The 21,865-nt window shown below is 41.4% G+C and overlaps 1 protein-coding gene across 7 annotated transcripts in view; it reads left to right on the top strand.

Annotated features, from left to right (window-relative positions):
- Positions 1-21,865, top strand: part of NFX1 (nuclear transcription factor, X-box binding 1) — an 80,459-nt gene that overhangs the window by 44,164 nt on the left and 14,430 nt on the right. For 4 of the 7 annotated variants that reach the window (XR_004277361.1, XM_032307069.1, XM_032307074.1 and 1 more), the window contains exons 11-17: positions 2,155-2,227; positions 6,527-6,609; positions 7,519-7,627; positions 13,893-14,012; positions 16,904-16,983; positions 20,393-20,623; positions 21,686-21,759. Coding sequence is in view for 6 of the 7 variants with exons in the window: in XM_032307069.1 (XP_032162960.1) it covers positions 2,155-2,227; positions 6,527-6,609; positions 7,519-7,627; positions 13,893-14,012; positions 16,904-16,983; positions 20,393-20,623; positions 21,686-21,759 (770 nt within the window). In the remaining variant the exon portion in view is untranslated. The remainder of the gene's footprint in view (positions 1-2,154; positions 2,228-6,526; positions 6,610-7,518; positions 7,628-13,892; positions 14,013-16,903; positions 16,984-20,392; positions 20,624-21,685; positions 21,760-21,865) is intronic. The other 3 variants (XM_032307073.1, XM_032307071.1, XM_032307070.1) reach the window with 3 other exon arrangements.

Genomic DNA, 21,865 nt, shown 5'->3' with positions numbered 1-21,865 from the left:
TGCTGAGCAGGGAGCCCATATGGGGCTCAATCCCAGGACCCTGGGATCATGACTGAGCCAGAGGCAGAGGCTTAACTGACTGAGCCACCCAGGCACCCCGTGTGTTTCTTTTCTGAAAGAAACTGCAGAGTACATGGGGCAGTAGAGATATTTTGAATGTCAGCTACAGCGCCTTGAAGACTGTGAAGTACAGTGATGTAGTAATCACAATTTTAGTAATGCGCAGAGGTGCTCTTTGTGACCAAGAGGTACAGGCAGGGTTGGAGTGTGTGAGCTAGCAATGGCTACGGTCATTTTGCTGCTTTCTCCCCTGCAATCTCATTTCTCTGCTTTTTTGCTTCTCATTCACTGTCCTTCCTCACTCCCTCTAATAGTGGATCCCATGGCAGTGAGTGTACTCATGAAAAGCTGTGTGTAAATGGAATTTTTTTTTAAAGATTTATTTATTTGACAGATCAAGAGTAGGCAGAGAAGCAGGCTCCCTGCTGAGCAGAGAGCCCGATTCGGGGCTCGATCCCAGGACCCTGGGATGATGACCTGAGCTGAAGGCAGAGGCTTTAACCTACTGAGCCACCCAGGCGCCCCATGTAAATAGAACTTTTGCAAATAAGTTTTATTCTAAAATTGCTGGAGCCACTCACTATCAGTATGAATTCTGTTGAAACATTTTGACAAAGTGAAAAATCTCTTTGAAACTGTTATCATCGCCATATTGTTTAGCCAAATTTTTCATGAAATGTCTTTTGTAATGGAATGGGCTTTTCTATTAGAAGTAAGTTTTCTTTTTTCCTTTTTTTTAAACTAAGATTTTATTTATTTGAGAGAGAAAGAGCAAGAGAAGGCATGGGTAGGGGAGAGACAGAGGGAGAGGGTGAAGCAGGATCCCCACTGAGCAGGGAACCCAACTCCAGGGCTCTTGCCCAGGACCCTGAGGTCATGATCCGAGCCAAACAAGGGCAGACGCTTAACTGACTAGGCCACCCTCAGCCCCTGGAAGTGAGTTCTCTAGATAAATAAAACTTACTTCTTAAAGCTTCAGTGGTGGTTTTCTTTTAATCACTTTGGTGTGGGTCTTTGAAAAATGTATGCTACATCTTACTACCTCTTAACAAAAAGTACTATATTTAAGTTTTTGTTGGTAATTCATTCTGATTTTAGGAATCTATAGGAGCTCTGCCTTTCCCTGCAATTATAGATACCACTCTAGCATGTCATTTCTACTCTATAATCCAGTGTTTGCATTAACTGGAACATTCACTCAAGCAATTTACATGAGGCTACTCAGGATTCTGGAAAACATATGGGGAACTTTTTTTTATCATCCAACCTAGCCAACGAATTTATCTAAAACATCTTTCTAGCCAGAATCTTCCATTTCTTAGACCTTTTTTACCTCTCTTTTCAACTCTAGCAGCTGCCTCTTTTTTCAGGGTCATTTTCACTAAGAAAGCATATTTTTGTCATTTTGCTAGTTTCTGAGTACATAGCAACCTGTGAGTAACATCAAAGACAAATTCAGCTGTAGATGGTAGGCAGCCAGGCTCCTTGTCCCCCAGATGACTGGCCTGCTCCCACACAGCTGCCTCTCCACACCTGTTACTTGGGTTCGTGCCTCAGCAAGTTACGTGTGATCTTTGGGGTCGTTCATGTATAATTACTTTATTAATACTTTGAATACTGGACGACTACTGTATTCTTCTTTGCTACATTTCATCAATGTCAGGGCTGTTCTCAAGTGTGTTGAGCTATTTGCTTCTACTACTACATTATTACATATTGTCACATTTTCTGCTTTTTATGGCTTTTTCTGTCTACCCTTGCCATGCAATTATTTTTCTTTGCTTTGTATACCTTTAGCACCCCTCTTTCCATTCAGATTTTATAATTCCTTGTCTACTTTAAATTAGGAGGCCAGACCACAAAGATTGTACAATTATATTATGAAGTGTCAGTAAACCTGGAGCCCTGTTGTGAGTAAAGCATATTAATACGGAGACTGAGCTAACCTAGTTCCAGACAGATAGTCAATAAGTGACTGCCAGGGAAGTACAGGATATTTAGGATATACATGCTACATTTAGCACTATACTATAGTTGTGTCGTTTCATTTATTCCTAAAGGAGTTACTATTACCTTTTTTTCCTTTTTCCATAGGAGCTTCCATGTACCAGTCTCAAAAGTGAAGGTATGATTGGGAAGGGACAAGAGGAAACATTCTGGGATAAAAGTAATTGTTCTCTATCTTGAAAGGGGTTTGGGTTATGTATTTGTCATAGCTTAGTAAAGGTACACTTAAGATTTGTGCATTTCATTGTATATAACTTTTACCTCAAAAGAAAAGTAAAAATCATAAATTGAATTCTAGTTAATGAAATGCTAAAATTAGGGTAGGGTAAGTGTACTCATATCTGCAGCTGACTTTTGAAGGCAGCTATGCTAACCACTATACCACCAACGCCTGCAGCTGACTTTTGAAATGCATCAAATATTAAGATAAATAGAATGGTAGATATGTGAAAAAGTAGTGATAGAATCTCAGTAATGGGCATGTGGATAGTCACTGTAAAGTTGTTTCAATTTCTTCATATGTTTGAAAATTTTCATAATAAAATGGTAGTAGGGGTGAAGGTGAATAATACCGAATACAGTAAACTTCTTACACACTAACTCTGATGCTTGATCCCCATAAGGCTTGATATGACTGTTGCATACCTGGAACAGATACTCAGCCAGCAGCCTTCTTAGCCTTGAGGACTACCATTTTCTTTCTTCCTCTGTCCTTGATCTGACATTCCATACTATTATGATTCTGTCCTTTGCTAACTATCTCATAGTCTTTTGTTTAAGCCACCTGAAAACCTTCTTGGAAAAGTGATGGAAGTTAAATGTGTACAAAATAAAAGCTGTTATTCTGGCCAGGAAGAAGGCTGTATTGCGTTAAGATGCTTTTGTTTGCAGGTACTGAAAACCCAGGGAAAAGTAACATCAGCAGTAAGGGAGTTTACTGTTTCACATAATAGGAAGTATGGAGGCAGAACAAGTCCAGGCTTGGGTAGTTCCAGCCTCATGATTCCAGGACAGAAAGTCAGCCTCTGATTTTTTTGGTTTTCTCCTCATGGGTGTAAGTTAGCTACAGCAAATCCACATATCTTACCCAAAAATATCTAAAGGAAAGAGATTCTTAAGCTTCCCTTTCTTCGTTTTTTCCCCCCAAAAGAGAGCAAGTGAGGTGGGAAAAGACAATGTTAAGCTGGCTCCCCACTGACTACAGAGCTCAACTTGAGGCTTGATCTCACAACCCTGAGATCATGACTGGAGCCAAAATCAAGAGTCTGATGTGTAATTGAGCCACCCAGGTGCCCCAAGCTTCCCTTCCTTCTTACCAGCAAGGAAAACAGTCCTGAGGGGCTCTTAGTATATTCTGTATCACATGCTCCTGCCTAAACCAGATATTAACAAGGGGAATGGAATTAACAGGGTAGATAGACTATTCTACAGTCAACCTTGAACTGAGGAGCACATGGGCACCCAATTTCTGAACAAAATTAAGGCTCTATTAGCCTTAAGGAGGCGGGGAGTGGCTATTTGGGAGGGGACTAGAAATACCCGCCTTAAGCCCACAATCAAAATTCTACTCTATAATCCAGTGTTTGCATTAACTGGAACATTCATTCAAGCAATTTACATGAGGCTACTCAGGATTCTGGAAAACATATGGGGAACTTTTTTTTATCATCCAACCTAGCCAACGAATTTATCTAAAACATCTTTTGAAACATCTAATTTGAAAAAATAACACTAATACACTTTTAAAGTAAAAAAACAAAAACAATATAAAGTAAAAAGTGAAAATATACCCTAACCCAATTTTCCCCTCCTAGTTTCACTTCCCTGATGAAAAAGTTACTAGTTTCTTGGGTATGGGTCTAGATCTTTTTCTCTATTCATTTTTTTTTTTAAGATTTTATTTATTTATTTGACAGAGATCACAGGTTGGCAGAGAGTCAGGCAGAGAGAGAGGAAGGGAAGCAGGCCCCCTGCCAAACAGAGAGCCTGATGCAGGGCTTGATCCCAGGACCCTGGGATCACGACCTGAGCCGAAGGCAGAGGCTTAACCCACTTAACCATCCAGGTGCCCCTTCTCTATTCATTTAGATGTATACACAGACCCATTAGTTTTGTTTTTTCCTCTAAACTTAGGTTTATACTAAACATGCTGTTTTCACCTTGGGTTTTTTCCCTCAGTAATATATCAAAGACATTTTTCCATGTCAGTGTATATAGCTCTCCCTCTCAGTATTCTGTATGTGGGGATGTCGTTCTGTAGTTCACCATTGCCCTTTGGGTGGTCATTCAGGTTGTCTGCAGTTTTTCCCCATTACAGATAATGCAGTAGCCATCTTGTCTGATGTTTTAAAATTTTAAGATGAAATTTCAGTCATAAGTATGAGTAGGAAGATTAGTATCATAAACTCCTACTATACTATTATTAGTATAATAAACCCGTCACCCATCATCCGTTATTAGCATTTTTCCTTTTTTGTTTCACCCATCCCTCCCTTCTCTACTTTTTATTTTCACTGGAGTACTTTGAAAACAAATCTCGAACATTATTTCACCCAAAAACACTTAAGTACCTAGCCCATTTTTAAAAATTGAGATAAAATTCACGTAACATAGAACAGAAGGTTTTAAAGTATACAATTCAGTGGCTTGTAGTAAATTCACAGTGTTGTGTGCAGCCATCATCTCTGTCTAGTTCCAAAACATTTTCATCACCCCAGGAGGAAACCCTGTTTTCTTTTTTTTTTTTTTTTTAATTTAATTAATTTTTTTTTAAGATTTTTATTTATTTATTTGACAGAGAGAGATCACAAGTAGGCAGAGAGGCAGGCAGAGAGAGAGAGGAGGAAGCAGGCTCCCTGCTGAGCAGAGAGCCTGATGTGGGACTCGATCCCAGGACCCTGAGATCATGACCCGAGCCGAAGGCAGCGGCTTAACCCACTGAGCCACCCAGGCGCCCGAAAACCCTGTTTTCATTAAGTTTTCACTCCTCACTCTCTCATCCCTGAAACCCCTGGGAACCACTAATCTGCTTTCTGTCTCTGGGTTTACCTATTCTGAGTACTTCATATAAATGGACTCATATAATATGTAACCTTCTATACCTAGCTTCTTTCACTTAAGCATGTTTTCAAGATTCATCCATGCTATAGCACATATCAGAACTTCGTTCCTCTTTATGGCTGAATAATATTTCATTGTGTGAATATATCACAATTATTTATCCGTTCATCTGTTGACAAACATTTGGGTGGTTTTGATCTTTCGGCTTTTACTAAATATTAGTGCTACTGTGAACATTTGTACACAAGTTTTGGTTAAAATATCTGTTTGGGGCACCTGGGTGGCTTAATGGGTTAAAACCTCTGCCTTCCACTCAGGTCATGATCTCAGGGTCCTGGGATTGAGCCCTGCATCGGGCTCTCTGCTCAGCAGGGAACCTGCTTCCTCCTCTCTCTGCCTGCCTCTTTGCCTACTTGTGATCTCTGTCAAATAAATAAATAAAATCTTTTAAAAAAAAAAAAATAAAATATCTATTTAAAATTTTTTTGGATATGTACCTACATGTGGAATTGCTGGATCATATGGTAATTCTGTGTGTAATTTTTTGGAGAACTGCCACAGCAGTTTTGCGTAGCAGCTACATCATTTTACATTCCCCTCAACAATGTCTGAGGGTTTCAGTTTTTCCACATTCTCTCCAACGGTTATTTTTTGTTTTGTTTTGGTTTTGGTTTTTATGTTTGTTTGTTTTTTTATTATAGCTTCCCTAAATATATATAAAGTGATATGTCATTATGGTTTTCATTTGTTCCTTAGTGACGTTGAACCTTTTTTTAGGTACTTTGCCATTTATAATCTTTGGAAAATAGTCTTTTTAAGTCCTTTGCCAGTCTTTTAATTGGGTAGTTTCTCTTTGAGTTGTAAGAATTTTTATGTATTTTGGATCCTGGGCCTGTATAGATAGATTATTTACAAATCTTTTCTTCACCTGTTATGTGGGATGTCTTTTCACTTTCTTAATGGTGTCCTTGGTTCACAAAATCTTTTAATTTCGATCAATCCCAATTTGTTTTTATTTTTCTTTGTTGCTTGTGCTTTTGGTGCTCTAGCCACTTTTTTTTTAGCCACTTTTGAAAGTATATATGTAGGAATGATTCCTTAAGATAGAATTTCCACTGAAATTTTTGATGGATACCATGTACACCAAAACTTTATACTCCTATCCACTGAGTGTGCCTTGTTCTCTATACCTTCATCCATAATGAACATTACTCAGTCTTCCATTGTCTTTTTTTGACAGACTGACAAATGTAAAGTATCTTTTTATATGTATTTTCATCATAACTAACTTATTTACATTATTACATTTTTATTTCTTCAGCTTGTAGTCACTCAAATATTTACTGAATGAATGTTCATATCCTTGCCCTTTTTTTTTTTTCTTTTTAATTGGCCACAGCAGATGCTACATTTATGTGTGATAAGCGGTGTAACAAGAAACGGTTGTGTGGACGGCATAAATGTAATGAGATCTGCTGTGTGGTAAGTGGACCTATCATTAGGTATAGTCAGATTGCATTCATCCAAGGACTGGGCATCTAGAAGCCTCAGCCATCTGGAATGTAGCCCAGATTTAGAAATCACTGGGAGGAGCCCCTGGGCAGCAGTAAGAGAGTTGCCTAAAGAGACAGGTCATTTTAGGTCCTAGCCAGGTCAGCCTGTGGCAATATGGGAGAAAGACAGAAAGAAGAAAGACAGAAGGCCTCAGGCTCCAGAACTCAAGATCACCAGATGAGCATACAGTCCTCCACAGGAGATTATGTGCTGTCCCAACATACAGACTGGGCTGGTCTTAGCAAGTCAGGCTTTGGGTTTCACATACAATATGGATCAGGTCAGTAGGCAAAATGAGTAGGGCAGTTTGAAAGGAGCACGTTTCAGTTATCTGAATAATTGACTTATATGGAACTAAATAAAGCACTGCCCAGCAGTAATGTGTTACCATGTTGTACATGTGTGTTTTATGTATAAACAAGGCAACAGTGCCAGTACCAAAGTAGGACATGTGTATACTCATCTATATATGTATCTTGTATGTAATTGTTATTTTTAAAGTTGACATATTAACAAGATATAGAGTGATAAAATTGCACAACGTATCAAGACTTACTTATAAATCAGTATTTGAAGGCTTAAAGACTTCCTCTTATTAAAAATTTCAAACATATACAAAAGCAGAGAGTCTCACATATCCAGCATCCTACTTTAGTAATGACCAGCTCTTAACTAATCTTATTTCATCTACATCCAAACCTACTCCCTCTGATTATTTTGAGGCTAATCCCAAACATCATTTCACCATAAATGTGGAGAGCCTTTTTTATTACTCTTCTTATTTGTGGAAAGTATAAATGGAGATAATTTTACAAACAAATATGAATCTCTTTGTAGGATAAGGAGCACAAGTGTCCTTTGATTTGTGGGAGGAAACTCCGTTGTGGCCTTCATAGATGTGAAGAACCTTGTCATCGCGGGAACTGCCAGTCATGCTGGCAAGCCAGTGAGTGTCTTCACTGTATGCTTTATTGTAAGAGTTTTCCAGAAGTTCAGGCATAGTATATATATATATATATTTTTTTTTTTTTTTTTTAAGATTTTATTTATTTATTTATTTATTTGACAGACAGAGATCACAAGTCGGCAGAGGGGCAGACAGAGAGAGGAGGAGGCAGTCTCCCAGCTGAGCAGAGAGCCCGATGTGGGGCTCGATCCCAGGACCCTGGGATCATGACCTGAGCCAAAGGCAGAGGCTTTAACCCACTGAGCCACCCAGACGCCCCCAGGCATAGTATATTTTGAGGGAGTGATTTACTTAACTTGGTATGGGATACTGAACTAAGCCTAAGTATCTCAGATATGTTGAGATGTTAAAAAAAAGTTATTTTAGTGCTGTATTGTCTTCCCTGAATGTACAAAACTTGGGATACAGCAACAATGCTAAGATGAGATCTGGTTCATTACTGGGTTACTCTTAAATATCATTGACAGATTCTGTCCTCAGTAGTCTTCTTTCTCTATATTGTTAGCAGCTGCTTGGAAACTTGGTTTTAGGACTCATTTGCATTCTTAAAAATTATCAAGGACCCTCACAGGGCACCTAGGTGGCTCAGTCGTTGAGCATCTGCCTTTGGCTCAGGAACAAGCGTGCCCATGCTGCCCACACACCCCTAATCCCTGGTCAGGTTTCTTGCTCAGCAGGGAGCCTGCTTCTACCTCTCCCACTCCCCCTGCTTGTGTCCCCTCTCTCTCTGTCTCTCTCTGTGTCAAATAAATAAATAAATAAAATTTTTAAAAAGATTTTATTTATTTGACAGAGATCACAAGTAGGGAGAGAGGCAGGCAGAGAGACGAGGAAGCAGGCTCCCAGCTGAGCAGAGAGCCCAATGCGGGACTCGATCCCAGGCCCCTGGGATCATGACCTGAGCCAAAAGCAGAGGCTTTGGGGCGCCTGGGTGGCTCAGTGGGTTAAGCCTCTGCCTTCGGCTCAGGTCATGATCCCAGGGGCCTGGGATCGAGTCCCGCATTGGGCTCTCTGCTCAGCAGGGAGCCTGCTTCTCCTCATCTCTCTCTCTGTCTGTCTCTCTGCCTATTTGTGATCTCTCTCTCTGTCAAATAAATAAATAAAATCTTTAAAAAAAAAAAAAAAAAAAAAAGCAGAGGCTTTAACCCACTGAGTCACCCACGCACCCCAATAAATAAAATCTTTTAAAAAAAAATATCAAGGTATCAAGGGGCGCCTGGGTGGCTCAGTGGGTTAAGCCGCTGCCTTCGGCTCAGGTCATGATCTCAGGGTCCTGGGATCGAGTCCCACATTGGGCTCTCTGCTCAGCGGGGAGCCTGCTTCCTCCTCTCTCTCTCTGCCTACTTGTGATCTCTCTCTCTGTCGAATAAATAAATAAAATCTTTAAAAAAAAAAATAAAATAAATAAAATAAAATAAAAATAAAAAAAAATATCAAGGACCCTCAAAGAGCTCTTTTTATGTGATTTATATCTGTTTACCATATTAGAAATTAAAACTGAGAAATTTTTTTAAGGGTTTTATTTATCCTGCTTCTCCCTCTGTCCCTCCCCCCACTCATCCTCTCTTTCTCAAATAAATAAAATCTTTTTAAAAATAGTAATATAGGGACACCTGGGTGGCTCAGTGGGTTAAAGCCTCTACCTTTGGCTTGGGTCATGATCCCAGGGTCCTGGGATCGAGCCTCGCCTCGGGCTCTTAAGCAGGGAGCCTGCTTCCCTTCCTCTCTCTCTGCCTGCTTCTCTGCCTACTTGTGATCTCTGTCAAAATAAATAAATAAAATCTTTTAAAAAAAGGAAAGATGGTGGGCCAGGAGGCAGTCCTAAACAAATTTAAGGGGAAAAACAAAAAAGGTAATATGGGGGGCGCCTGGGTGCCTCAGTGGGTTAAGCCTCTGCCTTCGGCTCAGGTCATGATCTCAGGGTCCTGGGATCGAGTCCTGCATCGGGCTCCTTGCTCAGTGGGGAGCCTGCTTTTCCTGCTGCCTGCAGCTCTCCCTGCTTGTTTTCTCTCTCTCTCTGACAAATAAATAAATAAAAATCATTAAAAAAAAAAAAAGGTAATATACTCATTGCATATTAACATAAATGACTTTTTTTTTTTTTTAAGATTTTATTTATTTGAGAGAGAGCTTGGGTCATTGGGGAGGGGCTGAGGGGGAAGCAAACTCCCCACTGAGGAGGGAGCCCAGTGTGGGTGGGCCTCAGTCCCAGGACCCTAGGATCATGACCTGAGCTGAAGGCAGGTGCTTAATCAACTGAGACACCCAGACACCCTTAAGTGACATATTTTTAAAACTTCTTTTTAAACTAGAAGAATAGATACTTGATTTAATAAAAGATAGTTGGAGTCTCATATCTGTTTATACATTAATCTGTTGCAGTATGGAGTTGAAAGAAATGAAATAATCTGGCCTCACATATAGTGGAAAAAGAAGGTGTAATAATGGTGAATATTCTTTTTTTTGAAATTACACCAAACCTGAGCCTCATTTCAGAAAGGACTTGAGTCAGGGGTTTAGTTTTTGTTCTCTGTCACATTAAAATTCATTGGTTTTTCTTGTATTTTGAATGGATCTTTTACCCATGCACGATTTGATAGCATCATATATTGATCATTTGGAAATGAATTATTCACTGTGTTATGCAAATTTTTGAATTAGTGAAAAATTTTATATTATAATATTAAAAATGTACATTTATTAATGTATCTACCAATCTAACCAGAAAGGTCTTGGTCTTAGGAAAAGTATTAGGAAGTTGTCAAGCTCACAGTGGTAAATACATACTTTCCAAAATTCTGTTTTCACTTGAAAGCTTGAAAGCTTTTATCACTAGCAGCAAAGTTGGCTTTCCTGAAATGATAGGCTCACTTGGGTACTTTTTGATAAAAGTATTCCAAATGCCTAAGTCTAAATAACCATAGCTTGTAAGTAATTATTTTGAGTAAAAAGGGCATTCTAGCTTACAACTCCAACAAGTGCAGTTCTTTGAAACAACTAGTTATATTTTAATATGCAACAAAAGTGCTTTATGCAGATTTCCCACTCTGTTTCACAGATAATGGAAAAGACATATATTTAAGAGCTAGGTTTTTTTTTTCTTTACTGCTTCAACAAGGACTTTCTTTTTTTCAAGATTTTTATTTATTTATTTGATACACAGAGAGAGATCACAAGTAGGCAGAGAGGCAGAGGCAGGCAGAGAGAGAGGGGGAAGCAGGCTCCCTGCTGAGCAGAGAGCCGGATTCGGGACTTGATGCCAGGACCCTGAGATCATGACCTGACCTGAAGGCAGAGGCTTAACCCACTGAGCCACCCAGGTGCCCCATCAAGGACTTGCTTAAGTGAAACTAGCATTTCTTATTTATTCTAAGTGCTTGGCAGTGAAAAATACCATGATTATAGTTTGGCACTACTGCCTTGATCTGTGCTAAAGCCCATGGCAGGTTTGGTTTTTTTTAGGATTTTATTTATTTACTTGTCAGAGAGAGAGAGCACAAGCGAGCACAGGCAGAGGCAGAGGGAGAAGCAGGCTTCCTGCCAAGCTAGGAGCCCAGTGTGGGACTCGATCCCAGGACACTGGGATCATGACCTGAGCCGAAGACAGCTGCTTAACCAGCTGAGCCACCCAGGCATCCCAAGCCATGGTAGTTTTACTAACCATTGCTTTTGCACCATCAATGCAAATGTCAGCATAGTGGGGGGAAAAAAAAATCTTAGTCTTATTAGGTACCCCTTGGGGCACCTGGGTGGCTTAGTCATTAAGTGACTGTGCCCCAAGGGGTACCTAATAAGACTAAGATTTTTTTTTTCCCACTATGCTGACGTGGGCTCCTGGCTCCACGGGACGCCTGCTTCTCCCTCTCCCACTACTCCTGCTTATGTTCCTGCTCTCACCATCTCTCTGTCAAATAAATAAAATCTTAAAAAAAATAGGGACGCCTGGGTGGCTCAGTTGGTTAAGCAGCTGCCTTCGGCTCAGGTCATGATCCCAGTGTCCTGGGATCGAGTCCCACATCGGGCTCCTTGCTCAGCAGGGAGCCTGCTTCTCCCTCAGCCTCTGCCTGCCATTCTGTCTGCCTGTGCTCGCTCTCTCTACCTCTCTCTCTGAAGAATAAATAAAATCTTTAAAAATAATAATAATAATAATAATAATAATAATAATTTTGACCTTATGGATTCCCTGAAAGGAGCTCAGGGACCCTTAGGAATCAACAGCACATTTAGAGAACTGCTACATTAAAAGGTTGGCTTAGATCAAGACTTCCCAAAATGTCTTTGCTAGAATGCTAGGCCTACTTCATTTTCAAGAAGAGTTGTGTCAGTGTTTTAATAAAAATCACACACATGGGGGCACCTGGGTGGCTTAGTCGGTTAGGCATCTACCTTCAGCTCAGGTCATGATCTCAGGGTCCTGGGGTTGAGCCCCACATCAGACTCCTTGCTCAGTGGAGAATCTGCCTCTCCCTCTCCCTCTGCTGCTCCCCCGATCATTCTCTCTCTCTCTCTCTCTGTGTCAAATAATCTTTTAAAAATAAATAAATAAATCACACATGGATTCCATGAAAACAACTTACATAGCCCCATTCCCTTTACATAGCTACTTCTCATAATAAGCTTATTGAGTGGATAAGCCACCTCACCAATAAAAAGTTGAGAATGGTTAAATTACCAGCCCACACTGGGGCACCTGGGTGGCTGAGTCCTTAAGCATCTGCTTTCGGCTCAGATTATGATCCCAGGTTCCAAGCCCCAAATCGGGATCCCTGCTCAGTGGGCAACCTGCTTTTCTCTCTCTTACTCCCCCTACTTGTGTTCCCTCTCTCGTTGTCTCTCTCTCTGTCAAATAAATGAAATCTTAAAAAAAAAAATTATCAGCTTACAATTACTTAGCAGGTAAGTAGTAGGTCTAGGACTTGAAGCCAAAGTCTCTTGATTGTATTTATAGGGCTCTTTCTGCCACATTGTGTAGCCTCTGAAGGGTTTGGTGGAAAGAGTACTGACTGAAGAAGAACAGTGGGTTCGGAATTAGGAGAGCTCTTGAGGTGGGCTGCTTGTTGGAACTGTCCAGTGTGAGTTGTCATTTTGATTTACCTTGGGAACTGTGCATCATGAACCAGAATGCAGCTCTGTGCTTCATTTCAACTTTATACTTTTTTTTTTTTTTAAAGAATTACTTATTTATTTATTTATTTGACAGAGAGAGAGCTCACAAGTAGGCAGAGAGGCAGACAGACAGAGATGGGGAAGCAGGCTTCCTGCTGAGCAGAGAGCCCGATGTGGGCCTCGATCCCAGGACCCTGAGACCCTGAGACCATGACCTGAACCGAAGGCAGAGGCTCAACCCACTAAGCCACCCAGGCGCCCTCAACTTCATATTTCTAACATGATACATGTTGATTATACCTATAAGAATTTTGTGGCAGGGTGGCGCCAGGATGGTTTATTCAGTTAAGCATCAGCCTTCAGCTCAGGTCATGATCTTGCAGTCCTGGGATCAAACCCCACCCACATCAGGCTCCCTGCTCAACAGGGAACCTGCTTGTTCTTCTGCTCCTCTCCACTCTCATTCTCTCTCTAATAAATAAATAAAATCTTTAAATTAAAAAAAATTTTTTAATGCCTTCAGTGTCTCTCTGAGGTTTCTATTCAAATGCATATTTTTGTATGTTTGCTAATTATCTGTGGCTTTCATAATCCCTATCCATTTTTCTAACCAAGAGTTTGAAAATAAAAAAACAAAAACAACACTATACTTTAGTAGAAGTCTCCTATTCTCTTAAAAGAGATGGTTTAGGGGCGCCTGAGTGGCTCAGTGGGTTAAAGCCTTGGCCTTCGGCTCAGGTCATGATCCCAGGGTCCTGGGATCGAGCCCCGCATCATGCTCTCTGCTCCGTGGGGAGCCTGCTTCCCCCGCTCTCTCTGCCTACTTGTCATCTCTGTCAAATAAATAAAATCTTTAAAAAAAAAAAAAATGAGATGGTTTATAGATCTATTGTCTATAAAATACATGCGAAAGTGTCCTGGGTTACTCATGGACTTAAAGTTTGTTGCAAGTAACATACCTTTCTGCTCCTTTGGCACCAGCTCAACTTTAATTTAAAAAAAACCTTTTGTGAAAAAAGGTGTCTCCTAAAAAAAAAAAAAAAGCCAAAAATAAAAGTGTGTGTGGTTTGTGTTTGTGTGAATATGTGTAGGCACATCCCAAACTCAGGTTGTTTTGTTTCACCCACCTCTCCATCAGGTTTTGATGAACTAACCTGCCACTGTGGTGCATCAGTGATCTACCCGCCAGTTCCCTGTGGTACCAGACCCCCTGAGTGTACCCAGACCTGCGCCAGAGTCCATGAATGTGACCATCCAGGTGGGTCCCAGCTCCTTTGCACCTCACAGCCTGCTCGCACTGTGTCATTTCCAAGGTAGCATGACTGTCTTCACTGCTCTGAGGTCATGTTGTGATTGCCACCCCTTGTTCCCTGTTCTCAGGGGCTGCTGCTGTGAAGGTGAGTGTGTGATCTGGGCCACAGCTAGGAATCACAGTGCCCTCCATATCTCTACTCTGTGGATGTCACACACACCCGAAAAGCTGGGAGAATCTCCATCTGGTCTTACCTTTCGGGAACTTTTCTTCTTTTCTCATTGCCTCCAATCTGGATGTATATTTCATGGTTGAGCATCTTTTTGCAAAATTGAAAGCTACTTGTTTTTTGTTGTTGCTATTGTTATGGAAGTAATGTGTGTTTATTGTAGAAAAAGAAAGAGAGTGAGATAAAGTCAATAAAGTCAAAAGATTGGAATTAAACAATCTATTATCCCACCTTGCAGGAATTACACCTTACTATATACTAGTATTTTTTGGTGCTTTTTTTCCATGGGCAAAATATATATTTGCATTTTTTTTCCTTTGCATAAAATAAAAGTGAGATCCCACTGAATTTATTTTAACTAGATTTTCTCCTCTTACTGTATTTTGAATCTCTTTTCTCACCAGTGAATATTTTTCTACAACATAGGTTTTTTTTCAAGATTTATTTATTTGAGAGGGCGCGCATGAGTAGGTGGGGCAGAGGGAGAGGGAGAATCTTTTTTTTTTTTTTTTTTTTTTTAAGATTTTATTTATCTACCTGACAGAGATCACAAGTAGGCAGAGAGGCAGGCAGAGTGAGAGGAGGAAGCAGGCTCCCCGCCAAGCAGAGAGCCTGATGTGGGGTTCAATCCCAGGACCCTAGGACCATGACCTGAGCCGATGCCACTGAGCCACTCAGGCACCCCGGGGAGGGAGAATCTTAAGCAGACTCCCTGCTTACACGAGCCCGATGCGATGCAGGGATCAATCTCAACCCAGAACCAAGAGTTGACTCTCAACCAAGTGGGCCATCCAGGTGCCCCTCTATAGTATAGATTTTTAATAGTTAAGGGGGTGCGCTGTTACATGGATGGGCCATAACTTAGTCTTATGTTGCTGGACAATTAAGTTGTTTCCAAATCTTCTCTCATAAACTGCTGGAGATACCAGGCCTGTAGCTACTTAACATCATCCATTTTCTGTCCAGTCTAGTTACGGGCTTTCCTCTGGGACCATATTGGGCTCATCATTTCATTTTACCAAGTCCCAGAGGCAAACCTGAAATAACTCCAGTCACCAGATTCCATATGAATCAGACTGACAAATAGGCTACCAGTTCTCAGTTTTTTAAGTTAATAGAGTAAAATAGAATTTTAAGTGAATTCTTCATGAAAAAGTCCCTCCTTTCCTGGGGACTTTGGGATGGCCCTCCCAGCTTAGTCTGAAAGCCCATACTTCAGTGTTCACACCAGCATGAGTTAAGTGCCCAAGCCAGTACTTACCCCTTTCCTCCTTTATACTCACTTGCAGATGATACAGATGAAGTCCACATCCTGGTGGTTAATGTCCATAGTGAGAACTTAACCATTTATGAGGTGTGTTGTTTTAGCCTGCATTTGTTCAACATTCGTTTAGCTGGTCTTTGAGTGTTGTATATCCAACATGGCATCAGACACAGAGAGGTTCAGAGGAAGAAAAAAAGTAGCCGATGACCTAGGAATTCTTACATTCTTCCCAAGAGGAAGAGGGTGGTAGTTACATGCCCATGACACAACCAACCATTACATGAAAATGGGCCAGATAATATGGTAGCAAATCATCTGTAAAAGATCTCAGACATCAGGGAGTATAAGAGAGCTCAGGGTCAGGTATGGTCAGCCAAGGAAGGCTTTGTTGTAGGAGATGAGTTCAGATGAACTCTTTTTTTTTAAGATTTTATTTATTTATTTGACAGAGAGCTAGAACACAAGTAAGCAGAGAGGCAGGCAGAGGGAGCGAGAGAAGCAGGCTCTCCGCTGAGCAGGGAGCCCAACATGGGGCTCAATCACAGGACCTGGGATCATGACCATGAGCCACCCAGGCGCCCCCAGATGAACTGTCTCTTACAGGCAGCAGGGAAATTGAGAGAAATCGGGAGCATGTCAGATGGAATGAGTAGTAAAGATAGCTAAGCAAAAGTGAGCAATTGCCATGTAAGGTAGGGCCAAAAGAATGATTGAGTAGAATGGACAGACCAGAGGCGTGCCAAAGGAGATGAGTTGAGAAACTGCCTCCCTCTCTGCTTCCCTGTTCATGTGTCTGTCCTGCCTCAGTGGAGGTTTCTTTTTCTCACTCATGCTCATCCTTCAACACTTTAAAGCACCTACTTTTTACTTTCCTGTTTTCCATTTTGAAAAGTACTCCCAGGGGCACCTGGATGGCTTAGTTGGTTAAGCATCTGCCTTCAGCTCAGGTCAGGATCCCAGGATCCTGGAATTGAGCCCCACATTAGGCTTTTTTTCCTCTGCCCCTCCCCCTCCGCTCTAATGCTGTCTGTGTCTTTCTCTCAAATACATAAATAAATAAATAAATAAAATCTTTAATAAAATAAAACAGCTTCTAAACTTTAAAGCTCCATGTTATATATCATTATAACATATATAATAGTTTACATGGCTTTATTATTTTTTTAAAGATTTATTTATTTGAGAGAAGGAGAAAGTGCGTGCACAACCGGGGTTGGAGGGGAGGGACAGACTCTCCACTGAGCAGGGAGCCTGACATGGGCCCCAATCCCAGGACCCTGAGATCATGACCTGAGCCGAAGTCAGATGCTTAACCAATTGAGCCACTGAGGTTCCCCAGTTTATGTGGCTTTATTTGAACATTATTCCTAAATATAATTCCTAATTTCCTTTCTCTTTTAACAGTGTATCATTCTTGTCATAGTGAAGAGAAGTGTCCCCCTTGTACTTTCCTAACTCAGAAATGGTGCATGGGAAAACACGAGGTAAGTTTTCTCTCTCAAGTGTTTATTGTTCCAGCTAGAGATTTATAATTGAATTACTTTTGGAATTGTTAGTCTTATTGTTTCTCAAAGTAAAAATACACTCCAAGAAGTAGAGTTTTGCTTTTGCCACTTTTTTCTTTATTTTTTAAAATTAAGATATAATTTGCATAAAATAAAATTTATCTACCACCACGCTGTGACTAAATGCTGGTTGAAGAAATAGAAGAATCCAGGACCCCTAGGTGGCTCAGTTGAGCGTCCAGTTCTTGGTTTCAGTTCAGGTCATGATCTCTTAGGGTCATGAGATCGAGCCTGGCATCAGGCTCCGCGCTCAGCATAGAGTCTACTTCTCTCTCTCTCCGCCACCCCCCACCCCCGCCGACAACTGCCCTACCCTCGCTTGCATGCTCTTGCTCTCTCTGTCTCTTTCCCTAAAATAAACAAATCTAAAAAAAATGAAGACTTACTCTTTTAAGTGTTCAGGTCCTTGAATTTTGACAAAAACTTTAGTATAGTCATGGATTTGCCACCACAGTCAAGATGTAGAATAGTTCATGCACCCCCAAATATTCCTTCATGTCTCTGTAGTTCTTTTGCTCTCTGTCTCCAGGCCCTGGCAACCAGTGATCTGTCTGTCCCAGTAGTTTTGCCTTTTCTGGAATGTCACATGAATGAAATCATACAGTGGGCAGTATTTTGAGCCTCTTTGCTATCATTTTGACTCTGGTTGCAATCAAGTGAAAGTCAGTGGCCTTGAAAATGTGGGCTGTGTTCAGAGACAGCTTTTAGGTTAACTAGCATGGAAGAGGTTGCTAGCCTGGGTAAAGGTGTTACAGTGAGAGCACCCATGGAGGTGGTCTTTCCACCACCTGCCACTGTTCTTCCTCTATGCCCTGTGCAGCTTCCTGTCTTGGCCACTGGATCAAAACACCTTCCTCCAGGTTCATCTATGCCTCTGCAGTGCCACTACTATGAAGGACTTTCATCCTCATTCTCAACTTGTAAGCTTATTTGGCACCATTGACTATATACCCTTGGAAGCACTTTTTAAAATTCTTTATTTTAAAAAATGCGTATTCACTGTAGGCAATTAAGAATATATAATTCTGGGGGCGCCTGGATGGCTCAGTGTGTTGGGCCTCTGCCTTGGGCTCAGATCATGATCTCAGGCTCCTGGGATCGAGTCCCGCATGGGGCTCTCTGCTCAGCGGGAAGCCTGCTTCCCCCTCTCTCTCTGCCTACTTATGATCTCTCTCTCTCTCTCTGTTAAATAAATAAATAAAATCTTAAAAAAAAAAAAAAAAAAAAAGAATATACAATTCTGCAGTCCAGAAAGAAATACTCTTAACATTCTTGTGCCTAGATTGTCGGGCATATGTGACACATACTTTCTCATACTCTGTTAAGTTCATATGGTTTTTATGGGGTGTCTAGGTGGCTTATTCACTCAAGTGTCCAACTCTTGATCTAAGCTCAGGTTTTGATTTCAGGGTTGTGAGTTCCAAGACCCATGCCCACAAAGGAGCCCACGTTTAAAAAAAAAAGATCATACTATTTGTAACCTTTTTTTTTTTTTTAAGATTTTATTTATTTATTTGACAGAGAGAGAGAGGGAGAGATCACAAGTAGGCAGAGAGACAGGCAGAGAGAGAGAGGAGGAAGCAGGCTTCCTGCTGAGCAGAGAGCCCCAATGCGGGGCTCGATTCCAGGACCCTTAGATCATGACCTGAGCCTATGGCAGACGCTTAACCCACTGAGCCACCCAGGAGCCCCTATTTGTAACCTTTTTACTTCATAACATGTTAGTCAACATTTTTGGAAACTCTTAATATCTATGACAACATGCTTTCAGTATCTTTATCTTGATGAACATATTTTTTCCCCTTATCTCCTGTGAGTGGTTCTCAAGTCATAGTCCTTATAAATCCTATAGTCCTTATAAATCTCTATAAATCTCACTTTTTTTGAGAGTACCCATTTTAAGACATCCATGTATTATCTTTGTGTTGATGGCTCATTTGGACTTCATGTGATAAATATTTATTGCATACCTGCTAAGTGCTAGGTGTAACAGGCCTGGTTCAAGTGATTCAGAAGAGAACAAGATAGGTGTGACTCCTGTCCTTGTAGAGCCTTCTCTGTGGGTCAGGAGGCAGGTGTTTAAACAGTCAATTATAAGTGCAGTGGCAGGGGAAGTACAAAGTACTGAGCAGGATGGAAGGATCCCACACCCAGGGAAGGTGTTTGTAGAGAAAGTGACCTCCTAAAAGATAATGAGAAGGTAGGCAAGTGATGAGGGGAGGGGACAACAGAGGATAGAGCGTGTGCAAAAATTATCTCTAGGGGCGCCTGGGTGGCTCAGTGGGTTAAAGCCTCTGCCTTCGGCTCAGGACATGATCCCGAGGTCCTGGGATCAAGCCCCGCATTGGGCTCTCTGCTCAGCAGGGAGCCTGCTTCCTCCTCTCTCTTCCTACCTCTCTGCCTACTTGTGATCTCTGTCTGTCAAAAATAAATAAAATCTTCAAAAAAAAAAATTATCTCTAGGCCCTGGCAGTAGTGTAAGTAGGTTTTTAGTAATTGGGAACTACAGTCTACCAAAATACTTCTAAAATGGTTCTAAAGCAATTAGAAGCATGTATGTCCTAGACTTTGGACGCCTCTTCAAGAGTAAAAGGTATGTGTCCCTAGAGTCAAAATATATTCCTCATTTTGAGGGTTCTCAAAAGAATTTGAGTGAATGTATAAGAGTAAGCTTTGGTCCCACAGAAATAAAATTCCAGCATCTTTTTCCTGGAGGAAGGAATCCTGGAAGATTTAAAAAATGAGTTTGGGGTTTCATGGCATGTTGCCCGTTAATTTTTTAAGTGACTAAGCTGCTTAAAGCTATGGAGACCATGAGTCAAGAGATGTGAGGAGAGTTGATGATGTATTTATATAAAATAGTCCTGCCAGCAGTCTTGAAACCTTGGGTCAAGGGTGTCCCCAGCCCTCAGGGTTCATGTGTCAGCTCACTGCTCTAGCTGTTTGCACAGAGTTGCGGGGAGGTTCAGGGGGTAGGAGTGGGCGGGGATCATCTGATCCTCTCAGTCGGTCATAGCATTTTCAGATATTCCCTGTAGTACATGACACATCCCAAGTACATGTCATGTACTTGTTACCCACCCTGGAAAGTGTATATCTTAAGTCACACTTAGTTTCTAGCACAAATTCTTTTGGATCATAACAAGTATTATTAAATAAGGTTCAGATTTGTTTATTTTCAAGCTAACCTTTCAAATTTTGAATATTAGCCTAATTTTTTTCAAATAAAAGTAACTTTCTGAAAATTCAGAAATGTTTAAATACGAAGTTAAAACTCATCTCAAATCCCACGTGGAGATAAGAATCTGGCTACTTCTGTTTCTCCTAGTTACGAAGCAACATCCCCTGTCACCTGGCTGATATCTCTTGCGGATTACCCTGCAGTGCCACGCTACCATGTGGGATGCACAAGTGTCAGAGACTCTGTCACAAAGGAGAATGTCTTGTGGACGAAGCCTGCAAGCAGCCGTGCACCACCCCCAGAGCTGACTGTGGCCACCCGTGTATGGCGCCCTGCCACCCCAGCTCACCCTGCCCCATGACTGCTTGTAAAGCCAAGGTGCGTATTTCTGGCTCCAGATAGGGCGTTGACTGTGCTTCTAGGGCTGCTAGTGAGTCCAGAACTGCTTGCAGAGGCACCTGGGCCCACATTCTAATCAGAAGTCACTGGTTGCAAGGTACCTCAAGTTAAGTTAGCAAGAGGAAGGTGGAATAAATTACACAGATTTCTGTGCCCAGCTTGAAATGGCTTTTTAGTTCAGGAGGTACCCAGTGCCACTTGATCTGGTCTCTCTGTCTTAGAGCAGATTCTGAAGAGAGACTCAGATTGCCTGCTCTGTTTATTCAACAAATATATAAGTATTTTGTGCAAGATGTTTTGCTAGGTGCTGGAGCTATACCAGTAAACCGGAAACACACGCTCGCTTCCGTGAGTTGGGACAGATAACTGCCTCCTTACTCAGATAACGAATTATGACTGTGGTGAACAAGAAATTGCACCTTTGTAGAGGGCGCTGTAAGAACATGGGAGTGGGCAATTTAGTCTGTTCTGAGGGATCTAAGCAAGGCCTCCCTGAGGAGATGAAAGCAGATGGATGAGGTGGACTTGATTAGGCTTTGGATGGTCCTGGCCAGGTTCAGTGGTAAAAACCTCATTCTAGGCCTGCCCCTTCAGGTAGGGTTAAGTAAGGCCAGTAGTAATTCCCAGAAGGAGTCATCGTAGAATGAACCGTTCCCTCCTAGCATGTCAACTACCACATCAGTTTGCATGCATGGTTAGCTTCCTCCATCCTGAAGGGTAGACACTCATTGTATCCTCTGCCATGGTTTGATTTGAGAGAGGCTTTAAGTGAGACCTGCCAGGTGCTTGGGTGGCTCAGTTGGTTAAACAACTGCCTTCAGCTCAGGTCATGATCCCAGAGTCCTGGGATCAAGTCCCACATCAGGCTCCCAGCTCCATGGAGAGCCTGCTTCTCCCTCTGACCTTCTCCCCTCTCACGCTGTCTCTCTCTGTCTCTCTCTCAAATAAATAAATAAAATCTTCTAAAAAAATAAAAGTGAAACCTGCCTATTCCTATGGTTTCCATGTGCTAAAAGTCCCTCCATGTTAATCTTATTGCAGATAGAGCTGCATTGTGAATGTGGACGAAGAAAAGAGATGATGATTTGCTCTGAAGCTTCCAGTACTTATCAAAGGTTAGTGCTACTTAAATGTTAACTAACAGTGGTGGATCTCAGTTTACAGAAGGTACACATGTGTATACATATGTTTATTGTCGAGTCCTTGGAACTTTTGTCAAGT

The sequence above is a fragment of the Mustela erminea genome, chromosome 12, assembly GCF_009829155.1.
Source record: "Mustela erminea isolate mMusErm1 chromosome 12, mMusErm1.Pri, whole genome shotgun sequence".
NCBI lineage: Eukaryota > Metazoa > Chordata > Mammalia > Carnivora > Mustelidae > Mustela > Mustela erminea.
This window is presented reverse-complemented; position numbering and strand designations above follow the sequence as displayed.